This window comes from Lissotriton helveticus, chromosome 12 (assembly GCF_964261635.1).
Source record: "Lissotriton helveticus chromosome 12, aLisHel1.1, whole genome shotgun sequence".
Lineage (NCBI taxonomy): Eukaryota > Metazoa > Chordata > Amphibia > Caudata > Salamandridae > Lissotriton > Lissotriton helveticus.
This window is the reverse complement of record NC_136073.1, coordinates 838739755-838766691: the sequence shown is the minus strand read 5'-3', so window position 1 is coordinate 838766691 and position 26937 is coordinate 838739755. Positions and strand designations below refer to the sequence as shown.

At 45.0% G+C, this 26937-nt stretch overlaps 1 protein-coding gene across 1 annotated transcript; it reads left to right on the top strand.

Moving 5' to 3' along the window:
* The first annotated feature begins 1067 nt into the window (after positions 1–1067).
* AMH (anti-Mullerian hormone) lies at positions 1068–26214 on the top strand. The gene is made up of 5 exons (XM_078668929.1): positions 1068–2988; positions 15837–16012; positions 22552–22672; positions 22771–22960; positions 25206–26214. Exons 1-5 carry the CDS (start codon positions 1068–1070, stop codon positions 26131–26133), a joined length of 3336 nt encoding a protein of 1111 aa, XP_078525055.1. The 3' UTR covers positions 26134–26214.
* Positions 26215–26937: the final 723 nt, after the last annotated feature.

The window sequence follows — 26937 nt, the reverse complement described above, 5'->3', positions numbered from 1 at the left end:
TTAGTGCATAGGCAGGGCCTCAGGCTTAGCATAGGACTAAAAGGTAAATACGCGGCTTAAAGTGCGCCTTGCATACGGTCACATAGCCACAGAAATTGTGCAATTCTGGGAATGCTGCAGTTTCTGCACAATTGTGTATTCACCGCACGTCACAATGCATAATTTGCTGCATCATTTACAGATTTCAAGACAAAATGGGTTTAACTCAAATAAATGAACATTTACTTTTAAAAAGTGCCGCAAATGGTGTTAGTAGTGTCAGGCTCTGTGCAAAGGTTAGCTGGTCATCCTTCAGTCTTTTGTGCAAGTGAAAGCAGGTACTTGTAAGGCAAAGCCTTTGCACCGAAAGTATTCATGTTTGTGAAAAAGACAAACTAGTGGAAAATACTGCCACAGAATGTGCTGCACTATGCCACATAATTTGCAAGTTGTTGCGGTATAATTTGATCCTCCATTGTGGCACGCTTGGCCTAGGCTTAGTTTAATATATAAGATTTAGGTGTAGGCCTAGGATTAGAATTGGGGTCCTGGTAAATGTGTAAGTTTTAGGGTTCAGGGTCATCCCCAATGTTCGTGTAATTCGCCTATAGAATGGGGTGGTATCCACAGTACTTCTGAATTGCGCTGTAGGGCGTTTGGTGTAGGTGTATGCTGTGAGGTGTCATGCAACCCATTGTCAGTGTCTCGGCGTGGACGAGCTGTGCGGCGGTGTGTAAGCTTGCACCCACTGCACTCCTGGCTCCGGGCCTCCTTCAGCCAGGGCGCACCTGAGGCTTCCCAAGGCAGGCGTCCCTCCCTTTTAGGAAGACAACCTTGTGGACGCGCGGCTCCACAGGCTGGAAACACACCACAAGGCCTCATTGTAGTGGGACACTGCGGCCTCCCTGCGCCTGGGAGCGTCTCTCAGAAGGCTGCATCCTGCACCGGCTGCTCAAGGTTATCCGCATTTCAAAGATATCAGCCCTCGCCTCCCCTGGCAGGGAGGAAAACAAGCACAGGCCCTGTCAGGCAGCATCCCTGGCCCCGTATAAGACGCATGGGCAGGCTGCTTCTCGGCACACGGCAGCATGAGAGGTATGCTGCTGGTGAGTCTGCTGCTGGGGGCGCTTCCGGCCGGGGCCTGGCCTCGAAATGTGGGCCACGGTCAGGCTATGGGACGTGCGGCAGGGGACCCCCCAAACAGAGGAGGAAGAGGGTGGTATGAAGAAGAGGATTCGGAGAAACCTGGACCACCTAGAACTGAGCTATACGAGCATCACTTCGATGGGAGGTCACTGGAGTCTGAGGGGCTGGAGGAGGTCAGAAAGAAGAGCCACGTCACGGGGAGCGTTGACCCGCCCTCAAGAGATGGCCCCTTGGCAGCTGAGGCCTCTCTGAAGAGCCAAGTCACTCAAAGCCTTGACCCACAGTCAAAACACTGGCCCTTGCCAGCCGAGGCCTTCCTGAAGACTCCAGTCACTCAAAGACTTGACCCGTCCTCAAAGGATGGCTCCTTTGCAGCTGAAGCCTTCCTGAAGAGTCCAGTCACTCAAAGCCTTGACCCGCCCTCGAAAGACCGACCCTTGCCAGCCGAGGCCTTCCTGAAGAGTCCAGTCACTCAAAGCCTTGACCCGCCCTCGAAAGACCGACCCTTGCCAGCCGAGGCCTTCCTGAAGAGTCCAGTCACTCAAAGCCTTGACCCGCCCTCGAAAGACCGACCCTTGCCAGCCGAGGCCTTCCTGAAGAGTCCAGTCACTCAAAGCTTTGACCCGCCCTCAAAATACCGACCCTTGCCAGCCGAGGCCTTCCTGAAGAGTCCAGTCACTCAAAGCTTTGACCCGCCCTCAAAATACCGACCCTTGCCAGCCGAGGCCTTCCTGAAGAGTCCAGTCACTCAAAGCCTTGACCCGCCCTCAAAAGCCCTACCCTTGCCAGGTGAAGCCTTCCTGAAGAGTCCAGTCACTCAAAGCCTTGACCCGCCCTCAAAAGACCGACCCTTGCCAGCCGAGGCCTTCCTGAAGAGTCCAGTCACTCAAAGCTTTGACCCGCCCTCAAAATACCGACCCTTGCCAGCCGAGGCCTTCCTGAAGAGTCCAGTCACTCAAAGCCTTGACCCGCCCTCAAAAGCCCTACCCTTGCCAGGTGAAGCCTTCCTGAAGAGTCCAGTCACTCAAAGCCTTGACCCGCCCTCGAAAGACCGACCCTTGCCAGCCGAGGCCTTCCTGAAGAGTCCAGTCACTCAAAGCTTTGACCCGCCCTCAAAATACCGACCCTTGCCAGCCGAGGCCTTCCTGAAGAGTCCAGTCACTCAAAGCTTTGACCCGCCCTCAAAATACCGACCCTTGCCAGCCGAGGCCTTCCTGAAGAGTCCAGTCACTCAAAGCTTTGACCCGCCCTCAAAATACCGACCCTTGCCAGCCGAGGCCTTCCTGAAGAGTCCAGTCACTCAAAGCCTTGACCCGCCCTCAAAAGCCCTACCCTTGCCAGGTGAAGCCTTCCTGAAGAGTCCTGTCACTCAAAGTCTTGACCCACCCTCAAAGGATGGCTCCTTCCCAGCTGAGGCACCAGTTCAGCAGAGCAGAGTAATTCGAGGACTTGGCCACTCCACCAATGGCCAACAATCTGCAGTTGCCGCACTGGACGAATCCTCCAGACCGAGTCAACACATCTGGATCCCGCAAGGTGGCGAGGACTCGCCAAGACCATGGGCGGCGACTGACCAACAGCAGAAGAGTTCGAGTGGGGTGGCAGGGTCAGTCTGCACAGTGAAACTGAGGCCGAAGGATGCTGGGGTTGGGGGGCTTCTGGAAGTGTCTGGGGTGCTCAGCGGCTATGAGAGCGCCTTTGTTGAGGACCTGAGGACGACTCGTTGGGGAGAAGATGGCCTAGGTGTGTTTGGCCTGTGTGCGCGTGGCGGGCTCCCAGCAACCCTTCCGCTGCTGACACACCTGGCAGCACACCTGGCGGAGCCGAGAGACCACCGCCTCATCGTGCTACATCTGGAGGAAGGTAAGGGCTGGTCAGCACGTTTCCTGGCTAGCGCATGGGAATTTTTTAATACAGATTTTAGAGTACGCTAAAACAAAGCCAGTCTACTTACCTGTGGGTAAAATTGTGTATGCTTATATTTAGCATAAATGTTCTGACTGTAAAAGACGTCATTATCTACCAGCTCGAGGACTTTAGTGAGGATTGAGCTGAACTGGTAACTTGCAGTAAATTGGGCACAGTGGGCTGGACATCTGACCCAGGTGAGCATTCCTGCCAGCTGTGTCCTGTGTGGGTCCAGGAGGGCATGATCCCTGCCACAGGTTCACGGTGACCTCTGACCGGGGAAAGAGCTCCATTCACACTCACTCTAGTTTAATGTATTTTATGAGGAAATCCTGATCGTCTGGGTCTTCCGTTGGAGGGCGGATATCTGACTGTGTACAAGGGAAACTTTACTTCATGAGACCTACTCGAGATTATGAGAATTAAATGAACAATTGTGTTTATCCAAATGTACTTTAACAAAAACATTCATGTTAGGTGAAACTCGAATACTTTTAACGCAGAATGAACTGTTTAAGTAAGGATTTTGAAAGTGAGCATAAACTGCATGTATGAATGTGCGGTAGGGGTGGAGGGTACCAATGGAAGTCTTAAATAAAAGGGCTTTTTGGGAAACATAAACTGTGTGACCTGGTGGTGACCGGCTTAACTCAATCCTTGTGTATTCAATCACTGGTTCCTCGTGGAAATTCCAGTAACATATTTGAACTGGTTTCCAATTTAGCTACTTTTGCAAATCATTTGCAGTTTTAAACAATATTGACCTCTGTTAATCAAGTAGAAATAAATACTTTTCTAACTTTTCCATTGCAATGTTTGGCCACAGTTGTATCCTATCGTTGGCCCTCACATGACAGCCAGTATATTTGGTGTAAGACTTATTTGCCATTTAGAGCGCCAAGAAACTGCAGCACACTGCCACAAACACTATACCGTTAAGCATGTATTCTTTAGTATTCCGCTCTACCATAATACTGACACAAGCAAAAGGGCTCGCAAACTTGTGTCTATATTGGCACTTTCGGACCAAGAAAGTTATTCAAATTCGAATCCCGGCTGTCCCGGTTGATCGCACTGTGTGATCTTTGACGCATCATTTTACTGCTCAGGTATTTTCCTCTTGGGAAAATTCGGAGCACCTGCAAACTAGCTAAATTTCCAGTATTAAGCGACGTGAAACGTAATAAATACATTTGAGCACTGCAGCTAGAGAAAATGTTAACTCTTAATCTTTTTTTAATCGAAGTGCACGTGTTTTGTCTTTGTTTATTTCCCGTACAGGTGCGCTCTGCTCTCTGGCTCAAGTTTGTTTTACTTAACAAAAACGCCCTTTCATTCACTGAAATATTCTGCTGGTGTCTTGTTTATTTGCACACTTGAACATTTTTTTGTTCACTTTTTCGGAGCACCTTGTTTGGATTCTCAGTTGGTCAATAGTTTATTGCATTTACTTTGATTCATTTTTATCACCATGTTTAAATTACACACCGCACATTTAATTAATTAGCCGACGGCACCTTGGTAATGATAACATTTTAATAAACACAACGGTACACCTTTTTATCCGCCTTCAAAAGGAAAGGCAGGCACGCATTTGCTTTGCTTTTTGTTTTCTTTCTTTTTCCCCATAATTTGTTTGAATGTTGTTCTTTCTTCGGCTTCCCTTCTTCTCTCACACCAGTGCAGCACGTACATTAACTGACTGAGCTATATGACATTGAGGCAAACCTTGTATATAGGCGGATTAAAATGTAAATGAAGCCGGTCTAACCAAGACAGACTACTACAGGGCAACCCTAACGTGCATGTGAACGTTTGGGTTCGGCCAGGAGAAAGGGTAATGCTCTTTTTTGGGCAGGGTGTGCACGTGGCCGCAGCATGAGGGTGCCCAGGTGGCTCCAAGAAACAGGGACTGAACTTTTCCGTTCCTGGACTTTGCTTTTACATATCGGTGCATTCTGGGAGTTGTAGTCTTGGTTCATGTTAGTTCAGCTATTTGGACCAACACACCCGATAATGATATGTAAAGGCAAAGTCCAGGAATGGGAAAAATTATGCTTCGCTGACATTGCGCCCCCTTCCAGGGACTAGTCGCGTGTCCATCTCAGTTATTACTTTGGCTTTCTGGAACTTCCACAGTATTGTGTTTCACTATGATGGCCCTTATATAGCGCCTCGCGCCTCTGACCAGGCGCGCGGCTCATTTGTGGACCGGTAGCAGCTACACCAAGGAGGAGTGACTGCTTGTAGGACCAGTGGCCTGGGGGTAGCGTTTTGGAGATTGTGAGTGACCAAAAATCGCTGGTAACCGGAGGCTCCAGATACTTTCCAAAAATTAATTGCTGCACCTGATTGAGCGGGAAAACAAAACGACAAGAACCAGATTGCACCGAGGATGAGCAACCATGGGGGGCTACTCGCCCTAGTGACGTACGTAAGGGCGCATTGGGTCCCTCCACCCCGTTTGGATAGTATCAGAAAGCCAACATTAAGGTGTAATTACGGGCCCCCCACACCCACGGGCCCTGGTGCCACCACACATGCTGCACTAACAACCTGCTCCCTTTGCTAGCAGGTGGATAAGCACCGGTCAGTTGCCCAATGATTAATTTGTGCCGGTGTTTGCCAGTGCTCAGCTCCTTCATTTATTCGTGAACACCGGCACGTTTACGAGAAACCACAACATGGTGGTGCTGTATATGTATTTTCAGGCAAGGTTCATTAGTGGGGCATTTTACCATTTAATATAGCTTAAAAAATGATACAACATTGACTTAAACCGGCAATTTAAAGTGACACGTGGGTTGTGTCCGCTGCAGTGGATCTGTGCGTAATGGCCCTGCCACTTTTTTTTTTAATACAAATAAAGCACTGTCCAAGCCAGGTCTGCAGTGCAGCGCTCTCAAGGTTCTAAAGTCCATGTGTGATTAGCTCAACCTGTCCATATTCATTGCTTTGCATTTTGGGGCTTTTCAGGACTACACCTCCCAGAATGCAAAGCAAGTAGCCTGCTCGTCGCGAAATCTCGTCATTCTAGGCCTAGTTGGAGTGGCGAGGGGTGGAGGCTGACATGCCTGATAACCACTGACTGTAAAGGAAAGCCATATTTGCTTTATAAATATATTAAACTTATGTAGATAGCCTAAACATCTGGCACGTACCGAACTCCTCTAGACCGACGTTTTTCCATCCCTTGCTTGAAGCATTCTGGGAGTTGTAGTTTCTTTTTGTTGCAAGAAAATGTCATAAAACCGTTTTACAGAGTATATTTCACACTGCAAAAAACAAATAATATAAGTAGTAAAAAAATGAGTGCCATTATTTCAGTGATCTATAATACTCGTATTTGTATATGGACTCATGTTTCTCAGGTCCCTTGGCTAGTAGCTCAGCTAGATCACGTGGTTGTCTTTGGATTCTGGGACTTTTGGTCCCCCTTCTTCCCATTCAGGACTTCAAGTCCCCAAATGGAAAGTAAACACAGCTCTGGCTGAGCAGCACACACATGGATCAGGGTCATCGGAGAGGGAAAGGTGAAAGGAGGAGTGATCGGACAGGTGGATGGATGGATGAATGAATGAATAGGTGGATGGACGCGTGAAAGGATGGCAGAGTAAATCGAAATCTGAGCAGAAAGATGCATGTCAAGAAGGATCAATTGATGGATGAAAGGCTTTATTGATGGATGTGTAAGGCAAGGGGTGAATGTATAGGTGGATGGATGTAGGGATGATGGATATGTGAGTGTAAGGATGAAATGATGAAAGATTTGATTTGATTTTTGAATTTATAAAGCGCAACGAATGCTCAGAGGCGTCTTGGCGCTGAGGACTCGGAGAACGTGTGAGGCTAGTATTCAAAATAAAATTAGAGTTCGGATCGAAATAACCATGTTTTTAATGCTTTCCTAAATGCTTTAAGATTTGGCCTGTTTTTAATTATTAGCGGAAGAAGATTCCACGATTTGGCAGATCTCAGCAAGAAGCTCCTTCCTCCCCATCGTGCCTGCTTGAACCTAGGGACTTGCAACAGTTTTTGTTGTGCAGATCTAAGGTTCCTAGACGGCACATAGATTGAATGCTGGATGAAAGAATGAATGGATGACAGGACGGAAAGGGGAAATAGTGGATGTCTATTTTCTTTGTTTTAAAACCGACGGGAAACAGTCTAGTACCCAGTTTGCATTTCTATTCAACAAAGAAAAAAACGATTTATTTTGAACACTTGCCAGTGCTGTCAGTCACTACTGCAAGGCTAATATTTGTGCGGCAGGGCAACAATGGCAGCTAACATCAGAGCTTTAAGTAGGATGAAAAAAGTAGGGAGGTCTAAAAAAAATGGGCTTGGCCTAAAATGCGTAAATAGGAGTCCTTCCAAGAGGCGTGGGCTGTGTAAATAAGGTTGTGGCTTAAAACATGTAAAGTAAAACCTTGCTGCCTCTCTGTGAACTTGCTTTTATTGCATCCAGACAGATCACACAATAACAGACAGGCACCTAAACAAGCGCCCCTATTGGCTTTGACAATGCTGATTAGCAGTATTACATAAATGAGTAAAAACAATCGTTTTGTTGAGAATAAGTCGAGTTGAAAATGTTTAAATTCTGGAATAAAGGACTGTGAATTAAACATCGCGAAGGTCTGTGGGAGAGGTAGTGGTCTTGACAATGTCTCGACCATTCCAGTGCTTCCCTTCACACCACTTTCCTCTGCAGTGTCACACTCTGTTAAACACATACACACTTTGATGCTGCACATATTTCTGAAATTATTCCTATGCATATCTCACACCTCATCTCGTTCCTCTTCAGCACCTGTATGCACCGAACTTTCTTTTTCTTTGACCTGTCAATATTTCGACAGCTGTTTACCTCCTTCACACATTTTCACTTAGATTCACAATTACAACTGACACACGTGATTACGGCTCTGTGCGCTCTGCAGAGCGTCCAAGGACTGGATGAGCATGCGTCCTGAACATCTGTATGAACCACTGATGGGCACTATGAAAAACCTTTGCTCCCTTCAGGATCAACTCCACAGGCCTCAATAATGGCCTATTATAGTTGCCCACCCACAACCAGAACACACACAGACTCCTAGAGGCAACCCAGTTCACAGGAGGCGCTATACAAGATGAATATGCTGCATGAAAAAAAAAATGACAGACACAACATCTGGAAAAAGCTCCTAGAGAATGCAAAATTAAGCAAAACGTGAAATGTACACAGGAACTATGTAGCTGACATAAATTACCTTCAGTGAAATTCAGTCATTGTTCAGAAATGGATCAGTGTTTTTCCTAGTAAAGTTAGGGACACGAGCAAAGGGCCTGATAAAGACCCATTTCAAGTTCAGGTTTAAGGACTGCTGGTTCTTGGACCTGGAGGGTCCCGGTCCATTAAAAAAGCTGGATAACATCAAGAGATAACAAAGCCAATAGGTATAGCTATTACTTTCCTACAGACCGCACACTTGTAACTCTTTTCACAAGCATGCCTGCACCACCCTTCCTCGAACACGCACACACAACACTTTAACACACAAACCGAACCTGGTGATAGTGACAGAAGTGTGATGGTGGTAGCACTGGCGATGATGTGGTTGTAGTAGAGACAATAAAATGTGTGGGGTGTCGACAGCGGTACTAGCGAGATTGCTGGTGGTAATAGTTGGGATTATAATCCAGTTTTCCAGAGTCCAAGATTATATATCCACCCATAGACCGCTGACGGGTGTAGATTTCCACCCATTACACCACTGATGGGTGTAGAATTATCTATCCACCCATTACACCACTGACATTACACCACTGACAGGTGTAGATTATCTATCCACCCATACACCACTGATGGGTGTAGATTATCTATCCACCCATTACACCACTAACGGGTGTAGATTATCTATCCACCCATACACGACTGACGGGTGTAGATTATCTATCCACCCATACACCACTGACAGGTGTAGATTATCTATCCACCCATATACCACTGATAGGTGTAGATTATCTATCCACCTATACACCACTGACGGGTGTAGATTATCTATCCACCCATACACTACTGATGGGTGTAGATTATCCACCAATTACACCACTGACATTACACTACTGACAGGTGTAGATTATCTATCCACCCATTACACCACTGACCGGTGTAGATTATCTATCCACCCATACACTACTGATGGGTGTAGATTATCTATCCACCCATTACACCACTGACATTACACCACTGACTGGTGTAGATTATCTATCCACCCATACACTACTGAAGGGTGTAGATTATCTATCCACCCATTACACCACTGACAGGTGTAGATTATCTATCCACCCATACACCACTGATGGGTGTAGATTATCTATCCACCCATTACACCACTAACAGGTGTAGATTATCTATCCACCCATACACGACTGACGGGTGTAGATTATCTATCCACCCATTACACCACTGACCGGTGTAGATTATCTATCCACCCATTACACCACTGACAGGTGTAGATTATCCACCACTGACGGGTGTAGATTATCTTTCCACCCATACACCACTGACCAGTGTAGATTATCTATCCACCTATACACCACTGACAGGTGTAGATTATCTATCCACCCATACACCACTGACAGGTGTAGATTATCTATCCACCCATTACACCACTGACATTACACTACTGACCGGTGTAGATTATCTATCCACCCATACACCACTGACTGGTGTAGATTATCTATCCACCCATACACTACTGATGGGTGTAGAATATCTATCCACCCATTACACCACTGACCTTACACTACTGACAGGTGTAGATTATCTATCCACCCATACACCACTGACAGGTGTAGATTATCTATCCATCTATAACCACTGACAGGTGTAGATTATCTATCCACCCATACACCACTGACAGGTGTAGATTATCTATCCACCCATTACACCACTGACATTACACTACTGACAGCTGTAGATTATCTATCCACCCATACACCACTGACGGGTGTAGATTATCTATCCACCCATACACCACTGATGGGTGTTGTCGTGCCTGTAGCCATGCGTGTAGCCGTGGTTGGCATAATACCACGGAAGATGGTTGGCAAAAAGACGAAAGGTCCAGCAGCACGCATGCGCATGAAATAACGCATGCGTAGTACGACACAATTTAAGCACCAGTATAATATCTTTTGTTCTCTATTTTTAGAATCCTAAAATCACTACCCCGAAACCCACATATACATGATTTCAGACATCAGAGGGAAACCTTAATGCTTACAGTTCTCCTTGATTAAGGTATCTATATAGCCACTCTACTAGATAAGTCACCTTAGAGCAAGGGGGGGTCTGATATTAATTACATGTGTTCTCTTTACACAGCTGCCACGTTTTCCTGAAGCGCAGAATTCCTGATCTCGGTGAAGATTGCAGAAACCTTGTTTTCTCCCTATAGTCCTTGTTTTGTTTCCCTCTTTCCCCCTGGTCACCATTCACGGTGTTGGTATTGCAATTAACACATGTTGGTGATAGGGTGAAGGTGTGGAATTCTCTTCTGGTTCCGTGACGCTCCTGAGACAACAGACCAAAGCATTACAGGTGTAGATTATCTATCCACCCATTACACCACTGACATTACAATACTGACAGGTGTAGATTATCTATCCACCCATTGCACCACTCACAGGTGTATATCCACCCATTACACCACAGATGGGTGTTGATTATCTATCCACCCATCACAAAATTGATAGGTGTATATTATCTATCCACCAATTACACAACTAGTAAGTGTAGATTATCTATCCACCCATACACCAGATGAGTGTAGATTATCTATCCACCTTTGACACCACTGACAGGTGTATATCCACCCATTACACCACAGATGGGTGGTGTAGATCATCTACTTCCCATACACTACTGGTAGGTGTATATTATCTATCCACCCATTACACAACTAGTAAGTGTAGATTATCTATCCACAGTGGCACCACTGAAAGGTGTAGATTACATATCCACCCATTACACCACAGATGGGTGTACATTATCTATCTACCCATGACACCACTGGTAGATGTAGATTATCTAACCACCCATTACACCACTGACAGGTGTATATCCACCCATTACACCACAGATGAGTGTAGATTATCTATCCACCCATTACACCACTGACAGGTGTATATCCACCCATTACACCTCAGATGGATGTAGATTATCTCCTTTCCCATACACCACTGGTAGATGTATATCATCTATCCACCCATTACACCACTGGTAGGTGTATATTATCTATCCACCCATTACACCACTGGTAGGTGTAGATTATCCACCCGTTACACCACTTGTAGGTGTAAATTATCTATCCACCCATACACCACATGTAGGTGTAAAATATCTATCCACCCATTACATCACTGGTAGGTGTAGATTATCTATCCACCCATACACCACGTGTAGGTGTAAATTATCTATCCACCCATACACCACTTGTAGGTGTAAATTATCTAACCACCCATTACATCACTGGTAGGTGTAGTTTATCCACCCATACACCACTTGTAGGTGTAAATTATCTATCCACCCATACACCACTGATAGGTGTAGATTATCTATCCACAATTTACACCACAGATGGGTATACATTATATATCCAACCATGACACAACTGGTGGGTGTAGATTATCTATCCACAATTTACACCAATGATAAGTGTAGATTATACACCCATTACACCACTTGTAGGTGTAGATTATCTATCCACCATTACACCACTGGTAGGTGTAAATTATCTTTCCACCAATTACATCACAGATGGGTGTAGATTATCTATTCACCCATTACGCCACTGATAGGTGTTTATCCACCCCTTTCACCAGTTTTAGGTGTAGATTATCCATCCACCCTTTACACCACTGGTAGGTGTAATTCTCTATCCACCCATCACACCACTTGTAGGTGTAAAATTATCCACCCATTACATCACTGATAGGTGTGGATTATCTATCTACTCATTACCACAGATGGGTATAGATGATCTATCCACCCATTACACCACAGATGGGTATAGACGATCTATCCACCCATTACACCACATATGGGTATAAATGATCTATCCACCCATTACACCACCGATGGGTATAGATGATCTATCCACCCATTACACCACATATGGGTATAGATGATCTATCCACCCATTACACCACAGATGGGTATAGATTATCTATCCACCCATTACACCACAGATGGGTGTAGATTATCTATCCATTACACCACAGATGGGTGTAGATTATCTATCCATTACACCACTGATAGGTGTTTATCCACCCATTACACTACAGAGGGGTGTAGATTATCTATCCACCCATCACAAAACTGATAGGTGTGGATCATCTCTTTAGCCATAGACTACTGGTAGGTGTAGTTTATCTATCCACGCATTACACCATTGTTAGGTGTAGATTATATCCTTACCCATACACCACTGATAGGTGCTTAAATATGTTTGTTAGCACATTGATATGTGTAGCTCAGGAGTCTTAAACCACTTCTGTAGTAAGAGCTGCTTTAAAAAATATATACATTATTAAACCAGCTCATCATAATGAGAACTACTTATAATCAATACAATTTATGCTGAACAACTAATATCATTAATGTTGTAATAGTGACCACATCAGACAATATTACGTTAGTGACGGCCCTATGTAAAATTATCTGTATTGATGACCTCTGTGCATCAGGCAGGATTGCCAGCGTTAATGTAAAAAAAAAAAAAGCTTTATCAATCTGAAATTTCTTTACATGGATAATACATAGGAGTCATAGTTTAAATGTCCATGGCAACAAAGTAAAAACATTAGTAATAAACCTCCCAAATTCTGCATTATTTATCACTCAAATATCGGCTTTAAATATATTTTGGAAATTCAAACATTATTTATCAGTTCTGAAAATACACACATTTTTGTCTCGAATACATGCTTTACTATTTTGGTATACATATATTCCATCAATCGAAAGCTTTCATTTTAGTCGACTGGACTGGACACAGGAGAGCTTCTTGCAGGTAGCTGGAGAGCTCCCAGTAGCTCATGAGCTACTCATTGGAGAAGCTTGGTGTAAATTATTTACTTACCCCTTATACCACTGATAGGCGTAATGTGTCTGCTTAGGAAATATACCACTAATAGGTGTCATTTGTCTGTTTACGCATTAGACCACTGAAATGTGTAAATTATGTACTAATCCATTAGACCACAGATAGGTGTAATTTCTCTTCTTACCCATCAGGCCACGCATAGGTGTAATTTATCTGCTAACTATTCAACTATAGATAGGTGTAATTTCTCTCCTTACCAATTAGTCACCTAGTAGGTGTAGTTTATCAGCTTACAAAGAAGTCCACTTAGAGGCATAACTTATTTACTTACCCATTAGACAAATGATAGGTTTAGATTTTCTACTTACCCATCAGAAGATTGACAGGTGTAATGTATCTGCTTACAAAGTACACCACTGCTGTGTGTAAATTAACTACTTACCAAATTAGACCACGGATAGGCGTAATTTATCTGCTTATAACATAGACAACTGATAAGTATAATTTATATACTTACCCATTAGAAAATTGAAAGGTGTAGGTTATATCCTTACCCATTAGACCACAGGTGGCCTAATAGGTGTAAATTATCTGCTTACCCAACAAACCCATGTTAGGTGTGGCTGCATGATTGCATCAGCCCATTCCTTCTAGGTTCCTCATGATTTCTGCTACTCTGTAGTATACGGTACTGGTTTAACTTAGTGTTTTGAGAGATTACTTATAACCATCTTAGGTACTGGTAGCAATGGCCTTACATACAGCAACAACTTGTCATTTAAGTCTTCCATACCCAGGTCACAGTGGCGACTGCTATTTAATGGCGGTGGGAGGATGGGTCACGTGGGGAGCGGGATGAAAAAAAAATGTAAACAATCACTTACCTGTGTGCTGCTGCCGTCGCCTCTCGTTTTCTTCCCCTGAGGCCCGCTTCCAGGACTGGAACAGGAAGCACCCAGGCTTCCAGGCTCCCCTAAGCCAATCACAATGCTGCATTGCTCTGTGCAACGAGGTTTGCCGCTCAGACGGGGACAGGCAGCCTGGGCATGTTCTGCACCCTGGCAATAATGCAGCCTGGTGGAGAATATGCAAAGCGTGCATGACGGTTTAGCTGGTCCGAGACGGCTGGCCAAACCGTTATGCGCACTCAAGAGAGTGTAAACCACTCCAGCTCCTCTGTGAGCGCCCGCACCCCCTCCCAGACGAGCTACAACGGAAAAATAAAGTGATAATAACAAAGAGTTCTTTTATTTTTTCCTTATTGAACTGCTCGGCGGGGTGATGCTGCTCTGCCTTAGTGGAGAAGCCGCCCCTGCCAGGGCAACTGCAGGTATGTGGCAATGGACGGCCAAACTTTGCAACAGGGTTGAATAAATTATGGATGAATGAAAGGCAAATTATATAGCAATAAACACAGCATTCGGTTGCATAAGTACTTCAATATTTATGCATTTTAGCACACAGTGAATCACTTATGTGCAAAATAGAAAGCTTTCTTAAAAAATAATACAATACTTTTGTAAAGCGCTCTGATATCCTTCGGGATCTTGCTTGTGCTATATACAACTTTATAAATAAATAAATACACATTCGCCAGATCCTATTGAAAATGTTCTTCACTAACAAATAATGACTTTGTGTTTAAAAAAAGTACAGTAACCTTATTTTAATAGCACTGCTCATTCTAACTTCAAGAGAAAGTAGTGGCTGTAAGGCATAAAATGTCACACTTTAAAAAAAACATTTTTATTGGTTCTCCCGTCCAACATCACTATTCTCTGGACATCAGAGCTCAATGAATTCCTATAGGACAATATTACCTTGAACAGCCCATCCAATAAAATGTCACACTCAATATTAAAAAAGCCTACAAGTGATTCACCTCACACATAGATCCTGCACACACTCGGAAGTGCCAAATGTGGCCGAAGATGTTGAAAAGTTGTTGGTTTTCGGGGACGGATCGCTGCTTGAAGTTAAAAAGTTGACTGTTTTTTCTCGAATCAGAATACTCGAAGGTTAGATCTAGTTTTTGGTGAGGTATGCCTTTCTATTGGGCAGTACTGTACCATACCGCTTGTACAGTCATGTTATTCTAAAGAGCATCATTTAGAATCCTACTTGATGTATGCCTCAAAGTTTCTTATAATATCTTTCCCCGACAAAGTCTCTCACAGGGGCAGTGGGGCCCAGGGTGGTCTGTGGTTGTCGGCTGGAGTGGCCCGTGCAGGTAAGAGCGGTGAGGCAGGGTGCGGACTTGACAGCTGACAAGGTAAAATCAATTATTTATTTCATTTTCCCTCATTGTCTGTTGAGTACCTCCCCACCCGTCTCACCACTCTTACCTGCACGGGCCGCTACTGGGTGTCGGTTAGTACCCATGATGGCTGTGATTGTTATCTGTAACGTTCATGAGCACTGTGATGTTATGAAACCTTGCGGCAAAAGCAGGCCGTACCTCAAAGTCTCAAGGTGCATTGTTTGGGTGAGTTATTTTTGTATTCTGGGCGACGGGCAAACTCTTGACTACTTCCATGGTTCCAAAGGTCCCATGGGATTAACAGAGGTGGACAGGCCTCTATGTAGGTCTGAAGAGTCCTGTTAGGGTGGGATGTCTCTTAAAGGCAGCTACAGATGAAGATGCCTTGAAGGTATGGACACTGGTGCTCCATGCCACATTTTAGACATTTCTTCTCTCTCCAACAGTGAAATGGGGCCTAGAAACCAGGCTGCTGTTCCAGGTTATGTTGGAAGAGGAAAGCTTCCCTTTGGAGGAGCCCGAGTCTGCCCTGCTGGTGTTCTACCCCGAGGAGAAAGGAAAGCTCCAGAAAAAGCCCAGGATCACATTTGCGGCTGCTGGAGGAGGACATCACCAGAAGCAGGTATGACCAATCCTCCTGTCTTACTAAAAAAATGACAGTTCTTCTCGAATCCTACTCTCTTGTTTGATATTTCTTGCCAAACCTTAGTCGCTTTTCCGAATATTGCTTTTCTTCAGGAATCCTGCTGGCCTTCCCAAATCCTGTTCTCCTTTCCGAATCCTGGTCTCATTCCAAAGTTTTACTCTTTTTTTCCTCTATCCCGTACTCCATCCAACATCTTCCATCCTTACCGATCCTGATGTCCATCCTAAATTCCTCCTGACACCTGAAACCTTCCTGAATCCTGCACTTAGTATGTATTCTGTAGTCCTTCCAGAATCCAGATCTCATTCAGGAGTACTGCTCGCATTCCTGAATACAGCTCTCCTTCCCAAATTCTGCTCTCTTTGCTGCATACTTCCTGAATCCTGCTCTCCTTCAGGAATTCTGCTATGCTTCTGGAACTGTGCCCAACTTCCCAAATCTTGTTATACTTCCTTAATGCTGACTTCCTTCCCAAATCCTGCTCTCCTTCCGAAACTTACTTTTCTTTTGGAATCCTCCTCTCCTTCCTGAATTCTGCTCTGCCTACCAAATCCCTGTCTCCTTCCTATACCATTACCAAGCTCACTTTCCATCATTCATTCCTAAATCCTCCTATTCTCCTATGCCTATGTGGCAGATGTATGACTTTCCCAACATCGGCTGCAGAATTTTGGACACATTTTGAATTCTCTCCTGAGACCCTGGAAATTCATCCATCCAATTGGCTTCTTTCGCCGGGATCGTCTTTAACAGACGGCCAGTCTAGTTGTTTTTGGAAAATGTTTTTGCTGGAAGAGATATCTGGGTATTTTACCATTTGAACTGATTTGCAGCATTCAAAGTCAGCACCACCTCACTAGACAGACTCCCTCAGAGGAGCTTTAATGGCAGCAAAACATCATGATATCAGAAAAGTACCTTAGTGAAACTTGAACTGTTTAAATGGAAGGAGATTACCTCATAGAAAAATTGATCAGTATTTTACTGTGAAATGAAGAGTGGAAAACTACATGAAAGATGCAAGATCTGCATATATCACAAGGCTATGGGTTCCTAACCTTTTCTTTTCTGTGGCCCCCCACTTAATCATTACTGGAATCAAGGGACCCCCACTGAGTAATCATTTTAAGCCGAGGACCACGGCCTAAACAATTTAGATGATTTGAACCTCAAAACAATACACAAAAATACAGAAACAAACGTTCATCAAATCAACACACAATGACCTATTTTAATTTTTATTCACAAATATAAAAAAATTAAAATTTTAATGGAAAAACCGAAGCCTCTCTAATGTCAACTAGGGCCACCTATCATCCATAGTATATTCTGTTTAATGTTCTTGGACTGCTCCCATGAATCATTTTGAGGGCACCAACTTGTTAGCCTTCAACTTTTTTAATTCCTTCACTTGACAGAAGATTAAATATTTTCATTTTTTAATTGTGCTTCATTTATATAACCCTTATTCATCTGTTAAAATCAATTGTCTAAGCAGTCCTGGTCCACACGAGTAGGAGTTGCAGGCCTTCAAGGGTCCACGGACCATAGGTTAAAAAATGCTGCTATAGGGTCTTACTGAAGGCAAAAACCTACAAAAAGCGTCTTCTATTTTAACTTCTCCAACGACCTGTGTGTGTATGATTTTCTTGAGTGTCTCTGACTGTATTAAATAAATGTTCATCAACTCCTCCCGTCTGTGTACCTAGTTTTTTTCTCTGGTTTTCAATGTGTATAATTTCATGCATAATCCTTCTGCTTCTTTGTCACTGGTGTGAATGTTTACTCTACGCTCAGGTCTCCGGCCCAAAATCGAATGCTTTAATTGTGCACCTACCACTTATTACACATGTGGGTGCAGTAATTAGCGGTTGTACAATTATTGCACCACCCCATGTTATGGATGGAGCACTAACTGAACATTGTTCCCTCAGCTCTAAGGTTCACAAACTGATTTATGCGCTCTTATTCTGCAAAATTTTCACCTGGTTTTACCTGGCGGAAATCGTACAGGTAAAAACGGACTGGGGAATATTGTGATCTTGTTTCGGCACTCACTTCCATTTGTGTCTGACTTAGGATTAGCACACAATTTGGCATGGTACGTTTTTTGTGCTGATCAAACAATGGAGTGTAATATGAACAACGAATATTTTAATCTGTTTTGTAGTGTAATTTTCCTATTTTTTACTTTTTGTGTGGGCATTCACCAAAAGCAAACATCTGTTGGTCAATGCCTGGCTGAATTCAGCGTGAAGCGCTATTTGTACCCTACAACATCCAGACAAAATTGAGTTTGGCCCACTTTAAATCCTCCTCATACACTTAAAATAGGCAATTTGACTGGCCTTTGTGCAGTAATTTAGAACCAGCACTAGGTGGCACACTCAGATGCTGCCTTACCTTGCCATGTGGAGGTGTCAGAACTGTTTGCACTCATTTTAGCACCAGTGTGTTGGTTGGAAACACTTTTCAAATTTATGCCCTGAAGAATTCAACGGCACATAGTACTAACGCCGAAACACTTGTTGGACCTATGTAGATCTATTGAAGAAAATAAAACCTTGCCAGGGCTGACGTCAAGAATCAGTGTTGTTTGAACTTTTGTTGCAGAATGAGTGCTCGAAGGCGTTTTTAGGTCTCGCCTGTCGATGCGCATGCGCATCGAGCAAGGCGAGAGTATTGCGAGTTATCCACTCTTTATCCACACTGCAAGGAATCGTGGCGATTCCTTGCAGTGCCCGTGACTTTTAAGCTCAATGCGCATGTGCATTGAGCTTAAAAGCGCGTGCACAGCCGCCCGCATTCCTCCGACACCTTTGAAGTGAAGCTTAGCTTCACTTCAAAGGCCCGGCTTCTTCACACCCACATGCCGCTCTGCCCCGCTCCGCCCCCTCCCCTGAGTCATCCTGCCTGCCCCTTCCCGCCGTGTCGCATTTCTCCTCCCCCCTCCCCTCTCTTCCCTCCGTCTTGTTTCTCCATGAGTGAGCTCTGGCTCCAGCATAGATGAAGTGTTGTTGCCTTTGCGCTGTGCTTTCCCCTTGTGCTTTTAAAAATCGTCCTTGTTCCTATGTTTATCTTCCATACTTATCAGGCAACATGCATCCGGGCCTTAACTCACCACAAAGGCACCTATTTCAAAATGCTTCAATTCCCAGACTCAGCAAATCATCCAGATTTCTCCTTTCTCTTACGGGAGAGGTGTGGCCCCAATAGCTCGCTTAATCTTCCTGACGGCCCCCAGCGCCTAGAGACCCTTACGGGTGATTGTGCGCTTTACAAATGTGGACTTTACTTTACTACCGGTCACACAAAACGCAATAATGCCCCAGAGTTGTTTCTCCGTCTCACTCCCAGGCACATCCCGATTAAGCCATAGCTCTCCGCTAGACGTTCTCCTTCGTGCATGCCCAGCCTCATCCCTCCAGCCTAAGCAACTATCACCATCCATACTTTCACACTGGAGACTAACCGCCCTGAGTTATCACAGCCAGTCGCCACATCCAGTTTTGCCGTCCGTCTGCCCCCACTGCTGCCAGGCTGCGTAGTGCGCAAAAGGGGTACTTCGCTGCTGCAGACGTCTAAGGCCCCGGTTTTCCCCAGCTCTGGCTCCAGCATAGATGAAGTGTTGTTGCCTTTGCGCTGTGCTTTCCCCTTGTGCTTTTAAAAATCGTCCTTGTTCCTATGTTTATCTTCCATACTTATCAGGCAACATGCATCCGGGCCTTAACTCACCACAAAGGCACCTATTTCAAAATGCTTCAATTCCCAGACTCAGCAAATCATCCAGATTTCTCCTTTCTCTTACGGGAGAGGTGTGGCCCCAATAGCTCGCTTAATCTTCCTGACGGCCCCCAGCGCCTAGAGACCCTTACGGGTGATTGTGCGCTTTACAAATGTGGACTTTACTTTACTACCGGTCACACAAAACGCAATAATGCCCCAGAGTTGTTTCTCCGTCTCACTCCCAGGCACATCCCGATTAAGCCATAGCTCTCCGCTAGACGTTCTCCTTCGTGCATGCCCAGCCTCATCCCTCCAGCCTAAGCAACTATCACCATCCATACTTTCACACTGGAGACTAACCGCCCTGAGTTATCACAGCCAGTCGCCACATCCAGTTTTGCCGTCCGTCTGCCCCCACTGCTGCCAGGCTGCGTAGTGCGCAAAAGGGGTACTTCGCTGCTGCAGACGTCTAAGGCCCCGGTTTTCCCCAGCTCTGGCTCCAGCATAGATGAAGTGTTGTTGCCTTTGCGCTGTGCTTTCCCCTTGTGCTTTTAAAAATCGTCCTTGTTCCTATGTTTATCTTCCATACTTATCAGGCAACATGCATCCGGGCCTTAACTCACCACAAAGGCACCTATTTCAAAATGCTTCAATTCCCAGACTCAGCAAATCATCCAGATTTCTCCTTTCTCTTACGGGAGAGGTGTGGCCCCAATAGCTCGCTTAATCTTCCTGACGGCCCCCAGCGCCTAGAGACCCTTACGGGTGATTGTGCGCTTTACAAATGTGGACTTTACTTTACTACCGGTCACACAAAACGCAATAATGCCCCAGAGTTGTTTCTCCGTCTCACTCCCAGGCACATCCCGATTAAGCCATAGCTCTCCGCTAGACGTTCTCCTTCGTGCATGCCCAGCCTCATCCCTCCAGCCTAAGCAACTATCACCATCCATACTTTCACACTGGAGACTAACCGCCCTGAGTTATCACAGCCAGTCACCACATCCAGTTTTGCCGTCCGTCTGCCCCCACTGCTGCCAGGCTGCGTAGTGCGCAAAAGGGGTACTTCGCTGCTGCAGACGTCTAAGGCCCCGGTTTTCCCCAGCTCTGGCTCCAGCATAGATGAAGTGTTGTTGCCTTTGCGCTGTGCTTTCCCCTTGTGCTTTTAAAAATCGTCCTTGTTCCTATGTTTATCTTCCATACTTATCAGGCAACATGCATCCGGGCCTTAACTCACCACAAAGGCACCTATTTCAAAATGCTTCAATTCCCAGACTCAGCAAATCATCCAGATTTCTCCTTTCTCTTACGGGAGAGGTGTGGCCCCAATAGCTCGCTTAATCTTCCTGACGGCCCCCAGCGCCTAGAGACCCTTACGGGTGATTGTGCGCTTTATAAATGTGGACTTTACTTTACTACCGGTCACACAAAACGCAATAATGCCCCAGAGTTGTTTCTCCGTCTCACTCCCAGGCACATCCCGATTAAGCCATAGCTCTCCGCTAGACGTTCTCCTTCGTGCATGCCCAGCCTCATCCCTCCAGCCTAAGCAACTATCACCATCCATACTTTCACACTGGAGACTAACCGCCCTGAGTTATCACAGCCAGTCGCCACATCCAGTTTTGCCGTCCGTCTGCCCCCACTGCTGCCAGGCTGCGTAGTGCGCAAAAGGGGTACTTCGCTGCTGCAGACGTCTAAGGCCCCGGTTTTCCCCAGCTTTCAGTAGCGATTGTACTCAACCACCACTGTTTGCACTCCAGTGTCCAAAAGCCCCCAGGGAGGAATACAGTAGGCGGGAAACCATGTCCCTATTTTTGAGGTCATTTGGAACACTGGAAATCAATTTGTTTTAAAACATAATTGACCAGTTTGAACAGGAAACATTTATAACTACAAAAGATGGATGTATCTTTGGTAGAAGAACAGCCGTACTTCACTTTTGAAGTGCTTGACAGCACCACTATACCAATGTTTTTTGATATCTGTAATGTGAAGGATGGTCGTTGAATTGTGGACTATGTCTTTGAACAAATCTACTACACTCTACAACAGTCTTTAAGTCGTTGCATTGCTTTAACAGCATTTTTTTTCTAAATTACAAATACTAGAGGAAAGAAACCCGTGTACTCTAGATGCCAGGAGAACGTTTCAGAATACTTCAACAGTGAATAAAGGGAGATTAGTTATCTGACACGCACAGAAACCGAATATTACTGGCAGGGTGTTAGATGAATTGTGTGGTGCATTAGACATTGTTATATGTTATCGAGTAGGTATTTAATTTGAACACTGTAGGCAACTTAAAAAAAGTGGAGAGCAGGCACTCGAGTAATTTTTAGTTAGTTTGTGATTAGAAGGATTATTCAGTGTAGCCACTCGGGGCCTAGAACGTGCATTTTGCCTTTTGCCTGCTAAAGCTGCATTGATACACACGCAAGGCCAAGGCTAAAGATTTACAAAAAACCCATAAACAATTCTAAAAGCACTAACTCTAATGCTGCGAGACCTATTGCATTTCCAATGCTTGTTTTTTTAGCTCCAACCACTGGGGGTAAATGACCCAGTTAGTACGTAAATAGGGGTAAAGCCTTTATAGAGTGTCGCTGTTGGTATGGTGCGCCTGTCGTGCTTTCTACCACTAGGGCAGGCTATATGTGCCTCGGTTTCATGCCTTGATAGGTATGGAGGCTTGGAAGGGTCACTGAGTGCACAGGTAGACCAGGGGCTACTAGACCTTGGAGGAGACACAGAAGACCAATTTCAAATAATGTATTGTCTGCCCACAGGCCGTCTGTCTTTCTGAGGGAACTCGCTACCTGGTGCTCAGCGTTGGAAGCACGGACCGGAGCTTCATGCAGGGAAAGCTCCACTTCACCCTCACACTACAGTTGTGGCACGACGAGAAAGGTAACGTAAAGCCTTGTAAATGACACAGGTGTCATGTGTGTTACATGCTGTCCAGATGATCAATCTCTGAAGAGCTCTGTGTGTCTCTGTTTTCCCAGCGGTGGCCATGGATGAAGAGCTGCAGCGGTGGTTGTTTGGTACAGATGACAAATGCTTCACGAGGATGACCCCAGCCTTGTTTCTATTGGTCAAGAAGAAATCAGCGGGGAAGGAGAACAGACCTCCATCAATTTCTTGGACTCAGAATGATGGAGAGGACCTCGATGTTGTATCTGATCCTGAATTCAGGTGAGTTGAGTTTTCGGACAATCATGCATACGGAGAAAGTACCGTGGAGAGACTGATATTCTAACTCACTATCTGGTCAAACACCTAAGACCACATTTCCCAGGGCCTTATCCAGATACACTGGTGCTTTATCAGGAAAAAGCTAAAATAGAAGATCTCAATATTGGGGTATAAGTGTCTTCTAGATTTCTCTCCAGTTAAGACATGTAGACTGATTTTTCCATATTTCAATACAACACTCAACCAATCACTGACGAGCTCTACATTTGTTTTTGGCCTCCTTGCACGTCCCCTACTTTATGTAAATTGTAAAAGTATTTATATAGTGCGTACGACCCCTGACGAGGCATTGAAGCACTTCTTTTGGAGAGTGCGCATTACTCCAGAACCCAAGATTAGTAGTTGGTACAATTTTTTGTTTTTGTTTATCCTTGTGCGTTAGTAGTGTTAGGATTGTGCTCTTCATTTCTTGTGCGTCTATTACAGTTTGAGGCAGGGATCTGAGATTTATTTTGGCATAAACGTTCAGGCAACTTGTCACAGAGTGAAATCATGACTTTCCAGAGAGTGTTGAGGTTGGGTTTTTGATGGACCGGTGCGCAAAGCTTGCTATACGAGTCGTATAAGAACTTGTATGAAGTCATGCTTATCACTAGTTGCTAAGAAAAAAGGAGGAAAGCCTCTGGTCTTGGTAGGCCATGATGGAAAACATAAGTGAACGCAAGTGTTACACCTTCGGTTCTGCTATGTGTATGGGCACTCTGTGCACCGCAGTCCATGAGAGAGGTCCGACAGAAAGCAATACCTAGTGGCTGAAAAGCCTGACAGAAATGTGAACACGTTTGACACACCTTTAAAGGCACCGTACTCGTAACAGCGATTCTACCATGCCTGATAGGAATGGTACAGTTATTGAAATATATGTTTATCACCTGAGGAAGCTACTTCCAGAGGCGCCTCAAGGGTCCAACATGTTGCCATGGCGGGAAACAATAAATATGGCTGATATTTCTCCATCAGTGTGGTGGAGGTGTCTCCTTCACAACACCAGTGGCTGGGAAATCATCCACTCTGCTTGAAATCAGTACCACCACGTCCCAAGATGGATTCTACAGGGAAACCTGGTAATAGAAGGTGTACTGGTCCAGAAGGAACCTCCAAAATGGATGCACACGCATTCATTTAATTCCAGAGTGGTTTGGTTGCTTCCATTTCTTGGTTGCAGAAGGGAGGTGAGAGGCAGGCCAGCCCCCGGCTCACAGTTCATTTTGTAGTATGAGCTTGAAGGACTGAGGTTTGAATTTTCACCCACATGTCTACAACATTGCATGGGGAAATGCACATCTTCCTGCAGCTTGCAAACCTTTTTCAGGCTATGCATGGAAACCTGCAACAACCACAACTTTCCAGGCATGCTTTAGGATAAGTTCTGTGAATGCCTAGCTGCATCTATCGTGTGCACCGGTATATCCACGGAAGTAGTCGTCGTTCTATACCATTATCCGAAGCCTGGGTACGTTCTCACCCCAATTTGTCATTTCCCCTTCCTTCGATGGCTCACTCCAGCCACAATCCCTCAAGATGGACTCTTATCAATAATACCTACATGGGAAACACTGCCACCTTTGTCTATGGGTTGTCCCTCCCACTGCACCCTCAATGTTTCTTTTAACAAGGCCACTTAAATAGAACAAAGGACTCATTTATGCAATAGGATTTTGACTGTGTGGCTCTGTTCTCTAATTTCCAAGGTGCATAATTTTCTTACTACAAGCATGCTCTCATGTCATCAGGCAATTGTATTAGTAACATGAAGCCAAAACATTATAGAGAACATACAGCCTCTCTCACACATTCTATAAACCCCCCTTACTGTAAATATCAAGAGAATTAATAAGTCACAATACAGAGGTGCGATGCCACACGCAGAGTGCCTTTATGAGGTCAGCGAACTATGAAGTGACTTGCAATCTTATAATATACAGTTGGGGGAACTTTATTTCATATAATAAGTATTTGCTGGCTCAGGCACAGGCATTGTGATGTCACAACACAACTGGTATAACTTATTACAGTTTAGCAGCCACATTATTTTCTTATTGCAGGCATCTATTGATGTTATAACAAGACTGATAATTAAAGACAAGTTCAGGGGCTGCAGGCTTCTATGCATTATATAGGGATATTTTTCCAGTGACACAGTGTAACAATTGATATTAACAAATACCAATTCTGTTCTCTGCAGGCAGACACAAGAAATCAAAACAGAAGCTATAAGAACACCTGATCACGTCGAGTACCCTCCTTTGGTAGACACTGATATCTTCCTGGAGATCCTTGCGAAGTTTGTTGGGAAGGTGCTAAGCAGTTTCAAAGAGCAGACAGAAACATTGGTGCTTCCTATAGACTCCGACAACCAGACTTTGGAGACCTCAACGTCCAACCCATTCAATGTCTCAGAGAAGGCTGCCATTGAGTGGCTGGTGGAATCGGAGGAGCCTCTGGTGTTCCTGTTCCCGAAAGGAAGTCAGACCCTGCTAGAGCGCCACTTCGTACAGGGAAAGCTGGAGGGGAAACTTCTGGAGAAGTTGATGGAGAAGTTCCACGCTGTGTTGGAAGAGTTGTTGAAACTCCCAGTAATCAGAGATAATGCCAAACTTCTCAAACACCTCCTGGACCACTGTTACGGCTCCTTCGATTTAGGTCGCTTATCAGGACCACGAGGCATGATGCACAAAGAAGGCAGCCACGGGCATAAGAAACTGCACTCGCTGCTAATGCTGAAGGCCATGCAGACGGTGAGAGCGTACTGGAAGAAGAGGACCACACTGTCGCGACAGAACCGGAGCACAGACAGCAAGGCCTTTTGCCAGCTCCAGGAGCTCACCATGAAACTGCGATTCGAGCACGAGCACACCAACATTATCCTCCCTACCAAGTATGTCGCCTACAACTGCGAGGGTCCGTGCGTGCTGCCGCAGCACACGGTGAGCGAGACCAACAACCACGTCATCTTGCTCATCAAAATGAGGGACAGCGGTGCAGCACTGGGACGTGGCCCGTGTTGCGTGCCGGAGAAGTACGGAAAGCTGAGTGTTTGGACGCTGACCGAGGACGGCCTGCTCCTCAGACCATACCCCAACATGATCGCAGAGGAATGCGGCTGCAGATAAGCCCAAGGGCGTTGTGGTGGATGATTCAAAAGTATATACAAACTTACTGACCACAGTAAATTAAATGTACAGTCAACTAAACTGTTGGGCTATCAAGCAGCAGAACAGAAAGAAACCCAATAATCAGTGGTGAACACTCTAGATGTTGGGTAGGCCCTCCAGTTCTTTAGCATTTTGGGGATAAAAACATGTATGTTATTATGGTAAAGAAGAACATTTTAACAGGAACTAGGCTGAAATCAGAATTCATGTCAATAATTTTTATGTAGCTGACATTATCTTGGCATTTAAATGCCACCTTTGATTTGCAGTGAGTGGAAACAGCACAGAGAGCTAAAAAAAGCCTAGAGACTGGGTATGACCTCACACGAGAAATTGCTTTACATTTCTAAGATGAACCTCCCTCGAGTTTCAACTTGCTTAAAATGTTCCCAAAATGAGTCAAAGACTACAAGTCTCAGAATGAAGAAGAAAAAAAGCACAACTCAAGAAACTACTCAGGCCTGCCATTGGACCATCCTCCATCTTGTTTCATCTCCTGTGTTCAGCTGCCCTTAGTTTATCTACTTGGGCCCAGGCCTTCCTCAGGAACTCTAATGTTGCTGCAGAGAGCTGTTAATGAGCTGTATTCAGTAACAGAATTGACTTCTGTGGGGACTTTTATGGCTTGGACTTGCGTCAGCAATCTGTCTTGTAGAATCTTTTCTAACCGGCCTAAATGTTCATTTATGGACTCCTTTAGGGATACTCAAAAGCTCTCTTTTTTATAAATCACTCCTGATGGTTATTCAGGGACAGAGAGAT

Bases quoted from the DNA above. Each gene is read 5' to 3' on its own strand.
- AMH (XM_078668929.1), top strand. From the start codon at position 1,068: ATGAGAGGTATGCTGCTGGTGAGTCTGCTGCTGGGGGCGCTTCCGGCC. The intron at 2,989-15,836 runs GTAAGGGCTGGT...TCTCTCCAACAG, and splicing joins CGTGCTACATCTGGAGGAAG to TGAAATGGGGCCTAGAAACC. The intron at 22,673-22,770 runs GTAACGTAAAGC...CTGTTTTCCCAG, and splicing joins GTTGTGGCACGACGAGAAAG to CGGTGGCCATGGATGAAGAG.